The sequence below is a fragment of the Nelumbo nucifera genome, chromosome 1 (assembly GCF_055504915.1).
Source record: "Nelumbo nucifera cultivar China Antique chromosome 1, China Antique-T2T, whole genome shotgun sequence".
Lineage (NCBI taxonomy): Eukaryota > Viridiplantae > Streptophyta > Magnoliopsida > Proteales > Nelumbonaceae > Nelumbo > Nelumbo nucifera.
Genome location: NC_142649.1, coordinates 177419054 through 177428189, shown reverse-complemented (window position 1 = coordinate 177428189; position 9136 = coordinate 177419054). Strand labels below are relative to the sequence as shown.

The 9136-nt window shown below is 35.4% G+C and overlaps 1 protein-coding gene across 1 annotated transcript; it reads right to left on the bottom strand.

Moving 5' to 3' along the window:
• Window positions 1–3262: 3262 nt before the first annotated feature.
• Window positions 3263–4579, bottom strand: LOC104600438 (uncharacterized). Its single transcript, XM_088903217.1, has one exon. It carries the CDS (start codon window positions 4305–4307, stop codon window positions 3576–3578), a length of 732 nt encoding a protein of 243 aa, XP_088759343.1. The 5' UTR covers window positions 4308–4579; the 3' UTR covers window positions 3263–3575.
• Between the last annotated feature and the right edge of the window lie 4557 nt (window positions 4580–9136).

The window sequence follows — 9136 nt, the reverse complement described above, 5'->3', positions numbered from 1 at the left end:
ATACAACGACACAGGAAATAACTATAGACCTTATTGTGTTCATTTCTTTCACCAATAGGTTTTGAGACGACACCATAGACCCATCTGTTTGTGACACTCCGAAACCACTCTCTCCAACTTAAGAACGTGTTCACCAATGGGAATTGCCCAACAAAAAATTACCATCACCATCAATGCGTGCTTCTATCTAACTTGCGTTCAACTGCCTATGAATTGGTGGATTCCCCTATTCACATGCAAAGAAAAAAAAGGTTGTGGAGAGAGCAACCTCCTATTGACTGAAAACTCGTAGTTGTAATTTACGTAATACCAAAAATATTTCAACGAACAATCCACTTTGAACTGGTACCATGTAGATCGAATGCCTGAAACAAATACTTGAAATGCAAGAGTCATCTTCCACCGTATAACTCAAACCACATAACATTTGAACACCATGAACATATAATCAACCACGCGTTAGATACTATAAATAGGAATATACAAAATAAATTCACACTTCTAAGCAAATCCATTAACCATAGCAATCGAACTACGCTAATGCATATATAATAAACAATGTCATGCAATGTACAAATAAATTCCAACACCATTACACAAGATATATGAACACATTTTCCCATAGGTTAGAGTAAAATAATGCAAATTCATATAAATACCCCTATATTATCATTTGTTATAGCTTAGAATAAGAAAAATATAAATTCAATTGTAAAAATGGTTTTTATTGTTAGACAAATTCATATTATGGATAAGGCACATAGAGAAATTCCAAACAAAGTAGTGATAGTGGTTGCCATTAACTAGCTTAAATTTCAGAACTCATGTGCCTGGGGTCATATGGTCAATGAAAATTTCATAATTCATTCCATTTGAGCCACTTAAATTAGTCATTAAAACTTCAATAGAAGAAAGAATTCACTAGCATTCCACGTTAGCTTCCTTGGACAAGAATTTAATAGAAGAAAGAAATATGAACAATATAACATTGGGCGAACACCACTTGGTTGAACAATCAATTCATTTCATTAACGCATGAGCAGATGCATAATTCACGCGAAAAATCAAACGTAGAACATATATTCGAATCTGATGAGGGCAGATTTGGCCCTCCAATGACATTGTGACATCTGACATCTCATGCCAAATAAGTGCAGCCTCTTGACAATTAAGTGCAGCCTCTTGACAACTAGGCAACTCGCCACAAGCAATTCGCTACAGGCAGCTCGCCACCTTGCAGCACTTACAGGCAGCTCGCCATCTTGTAGCCTGGCACCTCAAAACAACTAGGTGACACCCAGACAACAACCTGTCTTTGCTAAGTCGATGGTGTCCCATCAGGCGTGGCCTGGCCTTGGCACGAGCTGGCAGCCTAGTCCTGGCGCGACCTGGCCCTGGCATGAGCTGGCAGTCTGTCCCTAGCGCGACTTGGCCCTGGCACGATCTGGCAGCCTGGCCCTAGTGCGACCTGGCCCTGGCACGAGCTGGCAGCCTGGCCCTAACGCGACCTGGCCCTGGCATGAGCTGGCGGCCTAGCCCAGGAACCGACCCGGCGGCCTGACACAGGCGCCAACCTGACAACCTCAAGGAGCTCACTACCGTACCCCGCATTTTACGGGATTGTGACTTGTAACGGCTATATTAGCTCACCAACTTCTCGTTCTAACGGGAATGGACAGTATTACCGTTTGACGGCATTTCATCCACCTAACACGCAACAAGTCACATCACAGCGGGAATCCAGGAACTGCTCCACCTAACCCACGAGGACTCTAGTATATAAAGATCTCACCCCCATGGGGCAAAGGTATGCTAAAAGGCCAAAAGGCCAAGAGGCTGAAGGAAGAGGTGGTAACCCTTGCTCTCTAGCTCTCTCATTCTCTAATATCATTCTTCAAGCTCTCTTTACTAAGTGCTAACTTAGCCATCAGAGTGACCTCGCCGGGTAAACACCCCCGGGTCCTCTGACATTTGGTTCCTTGCAAGCCTCTAAAAGAGCAACAGAGCTCAAGGTAGCTCATCAAGGTAGCTCACCTCCAACCAGCTCATCAAAGTAGCTCATCACCAGGCAGCTCATCAAGGTAGCTCACCTCCAGGCAGCTCATAAAGGTAGCTCACCACTAGGCAGTTCATCAAAGTAGCTCACCTCCAAGCAGCTCATCAAAGTAGCTCACCACCAGGCAGCTCGGCACCAGGCAATTCACCACTGGGTAGCTCGCCACCAGGGAGCTCCACTTCAGCATCTGAGACACAAACCACTTGGGAGCAGACGAGATGACGAGGTACTTAGCCAAAAAATTGATACATCACAAAAAAATGACCAGAAACGGTTACATCAGATTCCAACTAATATTTTAAATGAATTCAACATAAATACTATGTGGCAGAAATTTCAAATACCTCTATTTCGAGTTACAACAGCTCACACTTCTACGCTCGTTGTACGACTGGGTCCGGTGCAAAAGATACATCAAAGGAAGGAAGGGATATATCTCCTCTTCCATCGGTGTGGGTCGGTGAAGAAGATCAAATGCAGTGTAGATTTTTCAGCAAAGTGGGTGTATTTTCAGGATGTTCAATGGACATGAAAATGAAGCTGGGAGTCAACTGGAGGAATAGGGAGATATCTCCACTTCCGTTGGTGTGCGCCAGTGAAGAGGATCGAAGGCGCTGCGCTGTAGACTTTTCGACGAATGCATTCTAACTTTCGAAGGAGGTGAAAAGGAAGATGAGAGTCAGAGAGTGGAAGAGGAAAGGGAAATTAACGCTGAGCATTTTGGGGATTTATGAATATGGGTGAGGTGGCATTTCTCAAAATCTGACGTGGCTCTTACATGGCACCATTTTCTAAAAAGCGGCAATTGTACCGATCACCACCACCTTAATAGGTTGAGTTCCTAGTATGTCCATTGGAGACACATGTTAATTAGCTTCTTTCATTCACAGTCCTTGAAATCTAAACCGCCTCTTTTCTCCATGCATCATAATGCTTTAGTTTTAGAGATTTCAACAAGAATTGGAGACATAAAGTCGTGACTACTAGTTGAATGCAAATGCAAGTAATTCAAATAATGCCACAACCAATTTAATTGAGAAACTGTTCTAATATTAGGCTATGTTTGGTTTGAAGGGAAAGGGTAGGGAAAGAAAGGAAAATGTAGGGTTTCTTTCCCTACTTTTGTCCTTTAAACCAAACACAGCCGTAATATTAAACAATAATCATCCCAAGTAACGACAATTAGCATTATTTTATTGTGTCATCAGATTGAAAGATTCTGTAGCAACATATTGATTCAATGATTCTTGTCAAACTAAAAGAAAATCAAACACCATTCTAAGGTTTTCATTTTCGGTTTATTGCTTGCTTAGCCTGCTCTTCTTTGATTCACGTTTCAACCTCTCCTTTCTCTCTTCTTTTTGGATTCGAAGAAGCTCTTCTGCATCCTCTTTCTTTCCGATTCTCTCACTTCTCTTCTCCTCCTTCTGGATGTCTCTGAAACTAGTTTCCATGTCTCTATCATCATCATCATCGAACGTAGAATATTTATTGGGGTTGTAGCCAAACATCTTTCTGATCATCGTGATAGCCCGATGACAATCTTCACCGTCTTCATCGGAATGTTTCTCGGAGGCTTCTTCGTCCGACGGTGCTCTTGCATTGCAGGAAGAGTTGGGTTTTGCTTGGGGGTTTTCATCCGAGGCTTTGGAGAAGAAACTGGGTTTTTCGATATCACCTTAGTCTTGTTTTCTTGCCTTTCAACTGACGACTGCACACGGCCTGGAACTGTAACAGCAGCAGTTTCTCCTCTTCCACCACCACAGGAAACTGAACTGCAGCGCTTCTCGGACGGAAACTGGGCTGCAGAAGTATCATCATCAGAGAACAGAAAAGAATAGTCCCGCGTACGCTTGAGCGTCTGCACCTTCGTATTCAGGCGAGGAACGATTTGGGGTGGTTTGGTCTTACGTCCTGAATCCCCCGACTTGGATGAAGAATTCTGGCTTTTCAACATTAAGTAGATCTCACGTACTGAATCTCCAGGCTTTCCCACTGCACCAGACTTGGATGAAGAATTCTGGGTTTTCAACAATATGCTGATCTCCTGGACTACTCTTTCAGAAGCAACAATCTCAGACGATCCAAAGAAGGATCCATAGCCATCGTCTCTTGCACAAGCATCGGCCGAAGCAGATTCCCTTTTCATCTTCCTCCTGATAGATTCTTTCAGTTGCTGTCTAAACTTCGAGTAGTCCATTTCCTTGGATTGTTCAAGCAGGCTTCGATCCAGGCGAATATGGCTAATCATCTTGAACTTGAAACCTTTCAAGATAATTAAAAGACTAGTAATATGAAAGCTTCCAAATTTGAACACTTCACTAAAACGGACAAAACTTTTAACAACAGAGGAGCGGAAACGAAGAGCAGATTCAAGCAGGGCTAAACACCACTAATAACAGAGAGACAACATATAGATCATCAGAAAAACTTACAAGAAAAAGGCGAAATCTGCAGAGAGGGATTGAAACCTTAATATATACACCCCAGAGTCCAGAGGCTGTCCAAACCCCAAAGTTCTAATTGAATTTGGAAAACCCATTTTCATTTACAAGAAACCCGGAAATTACTTACTTAAATGGAAAGAAAATCTTAACCGCGTAAAATTCCTCGTGTACAAATAGAAATAGAAATTTGGGTAAATTTCCTAAATCACCCCTGACGTTTCTGATAAATCTCCCCGCATTTTCCATTTTGTTAGAAAATCATTTTCTCTCTTCTAACTAAGAACTAATACCCTTCTTCAACCACTTCTTTCTTGGAGTAACTGTACTCTTTCTTCTCAACAATTCCCGCCAAGCTTGAGCCTTCCAACCCTCTTGTCAGAAACCCAATCGCAGGTTGCTGATATTTACCCCAAATGTCAGGGGAGCTTTTTGGAGAGATCAAAGTTCATGGGGAAGGTTTAAGTAATTTACTTATAAATGTAAAAAAGTTGATATTTAGCCGAATCATCCGATCAAGCTTCAAGCACTTCACAATTGCTTTGAAGCTCAAATTTGCTTCATGCGGGGAAATCCTTTTTGGTCTCCCAATTAAATAGAGCATTACCCTCTCTTGGTAGGTGTTTGGCATTGGAGTGTTTCACAAGCATTCCAATTTTGTTGATGTATCATTCATGTCAATGGAATTAGTAAGAAAATTACATTTTGATAGTATGTTTAAAAATAAATAAAAATAAAAATAAAAAAAAAAAACAGGATGGGAAAGGAGGGGTTTCTCGAATCATTAGATTGACTATTCTTGAATTGCCTTGGTGATCTTGAATCACTAAGGCGACATGGCACCAAGGTTCAAACTTCAAAGTATCAATATGTATCGTGCTGATGGCTTCTTGATACGCCCCTCCAGGGGTTATATTGGGTCACCCACTAGTTCAAAGGGTAGACGGGGCCTTAAACCAACCCCTCTGAACCGGTTTCAAAAAAAATACGTAAAACCTAAAAAAAACTACCAATACGCCTCTACCGGCATATCGGGTGTATCGATATTTTGAACCTTGCATGGCACATTGAATTTTGAAAAAGCTGATTTTTTTTTTAAGATGTCAAACAATTGTCATTGTAAATATGTTATAATAATAAACCAAATCACATTAAATTCCCAATCAACCTGTATCTTGACTTTTTTTTTGTGTTTTTCAAACAAACAAAAGAAATGGAACCTACTCGTGAAATTCTATGGTGTCAAACACCCATGAAATCTTTTGAACCAATTGACCTTTTGTGAAAATTGTCCCTAACCGATACAACTTAAGTGGGTCGGTTTTTACAAAAGGTAAGTCGGTTTCAGCTAACCAACTCCCCAACCTTACCTAACTAGGTCAATTTGGTAGGCCAAATAGCCTACGATCGAACCAAACCAACTCATGAATACTCATAATTTTAGATAAATTAATAGTCTTATCTCCGATAAATAAGACACAGGCAGCCACTCTATTGGCTTTATTTGGTTAATTTTGTTTTCTATACGAAAAAAGTGTTAAGCGTATTTTTGGAATAAAAAATCATGGGCCTAATGGCAAAACAAACACTCCTTAATGAAAGGTTGATTAAGTAAATAAGTTGTAAAATGTATGGGATGTTTTAGTAAAATGAAAACTATAAGGTAGGCTTAAGTAAATATGTAAAACTATAAGGTGTGTTCTAATAAATGGCCCTAATAGAAACACATAAGATATACAATTGTTTTATATTTTCAACTTTTTAAATAATTAATAATTATTCATATTTACTATACTACTTTTAATATTTTTTTTATAATACAAAGATAACATTAATTAATTTTAGTTAGGCTTATTCATCAAATTGATAAAACTGACCAACCCGATCAACTCGACCCAAATTGGTGGTTTTCTAGTATTTTATGCTGGCTTTGGTTCAAAAAATTCCCAATTTGACCAAGTTGGATCAGTTTCACTTTGGTTATTTGTAAACTGACCAAAAACGATGACCTACAGATAGATATATATTAATATTTTATATTTTTAATATGAAAAAGTGAGAAGTTTCCCATATTTCTTAGTCTAAAATGTTTTATTTCATAAATTTATTTTTTTAATTTAGTTTTCAATAATTGCACTGTAATTTTTTAAATTTATTTTAATTTTTAAGTTGAAATCTTTTGAACCAATTGACCTTTTGTGAAAATTGTCCTTAACCGATACAACTTGAGTTGGTCGGTTTTCACAAAAGGTAAGTCGGTTTCAGCTAACCAACTCCCCAACCTTACCTAACTAGGTCAATTTGGTTGGCCAAATAGCCTACGATCGAACCAAACCAACGCAAGAATACTTATAATTTTAGATAAATTAATAGTCTTATCTCCGATAAATAACAATAGTTTAATCTCCAATAATTATTGAAAATTTATAGCGAAAATACACAATTATTGAAAATATATTGATAATAAAAAATACAATAAGTACTAAAAATATATTAACTTAGTAAAAATATATTATAATCTCAAATAATAGTTTAATCTCTAATAAATATTAATTATATAAATAGTAAGTTATAACAAAAATACAATAAGTTCAATAAAATAAATTTAAAAACTCAACAATAGTAGTTTAATCTTCAATAATTATTGAAAGTTTTTTATTAAATAACAAAATAAAATAAATTTATACATAATCATTGAAAATACATTTATCACAAAAACAATAAATAATTACTAAAATAAAATAAATATTAATTTTAGTATATATATTTATTTAATAAATACAGATTAAGAGTTTAAAATTATTAGTAATAAATATTAATTTTTTGAAAGTTATTTTCTCGAATTATTACTTGATATAAGTTAAATTAGTTATTTACAATATTATGTAAAAATATTAAATTATTATTAATTTCAATATTATGTAATAATTATTTTTATACTTCTCAGAATTTTTTTTAAATTTATTACATAATTTATTTATTTTGACTATTTATAATCTAGTTATGTTAAATATTTTGTTATTTAAAATATTTAGTTATTTAAATACTTAAATAAAATGTAAAATATTTAAATTTTGAAATATTAATTATTTATTGAATTTAATTATTCATACAATCATAATTTATACTATTATTACAAAATTTCATTATTAATTTTGTAATATATTAAATTATTATTAATTTCAATATTATGTTATAATTATTTTTCTACTTTAAAGGAATTTTTTAAATTTATTACATAATTCTGTTATTTTAACTATTTAAAGTCTAGTTATGATAAATATTTAAATTTTTTTGTTATTTGAATTTATTTATTTAAAGATATTACATATTATTACATATTTGAAAAACATTTAAACTGACAATCTAGAAAAACATAATTGAAATTGTTAGTACATAATTCCGTGATACATTTTGTAAAAGTATTAAATTATTTTTTGTTTTTAATAAATATTTTAAAGTTATTTTATAATTTTGCTAGAATATTTAAATAATTCTTAAATTTTTTAATCCAAATTTTCTAGAGATAATTTGGGAGAAAAACTCTCTACTAAATTAGAGATTAGGGGTGTTCACGAGTTGAGTTGGGTTGGTTTATTGGGGTTTTCCCAACTGACCCGACCTAGTCGGGTTACCTGAGGTGGAAACCGAAACCGACCCACTGATAGGCCAAACCGACTATGTCGGTTTGATTCGGATTGGGTCGGTTTCGGTCGGTTTCGGTTTTGCTCCTGTACAAAAGGACACCTAATTGAATTCTAATTGTAATTGCCTAATGTGTTGCCTATTTGGTGTAAAAGACTATAGAAAGTTAGAAACTGTGATAGATTGCCTATTCTAATTGTAATTGCCTAATGGGCTTTCTAGTTCTAGTAGAAGACTAGTTATAGTTAAGTAGGAAACTACTCAAACTAAGAACTACCGAACTAGTAAGGGTCGGGTTGGTTTCGGTTTTCACACAAGAAAATCGAAACCGACCCAATATATCGGTTTATATATTTGCCCAACCCGAAACCGATCGGTACTGATGAAAACCTGGCCGACTCGGGTTGGATCAGTCCGGGTTGATCGGTTTGGTCGGGTTGGGCATTCTTATGAACAGCCCTAATAGAGATACTTTTGGAGATAAATAGGAATTAGGGATAATTTAGAAGATAAATAGAAATTAGAGATAATTTTGTAGAATGTAGGGGATAGTTTACGAGAAATTTTAGGAGAATAGATTATTTAGGTTTTGGGAAAATATATCTCATTGGTTGTTTCAAAAATGACATGGAATAAAAAAATAAAAATTTCAAAAAAGAAAATATATATATATATATATATATATAGTCCCTGATGATGGGATTGGAAATGAATCGGATTTAATCTGATTCAACTTCAAATATACTTTGTTTAAGGCAGATTTGGATATCTATGTTGCAATGATTGAATTTGAAAATGACGACCATTTATTGACCAAATTGAGTTCTGATATTACTATTTTTATTAGCTAAAATTGGATTTTATTATATACAATTATACGATAATGTATGTATTTACTATGAAACCTTATTTAGAATTTTAATTTAAGAATTCAACTATAGTACATTCACAGATTCACCACTAAATGAAGATCTCAACCAATTACTTGAAG

Excerpts from the sequence above, each read along its gene's own strand:
- LOC104600438 (XM_088903217.1), bottom strand. The coding sequence starts at position 4,307 with ATGATTAGCCATATTCGCCTGGATCGAAGCCTGCTTGAACAATCCAAG.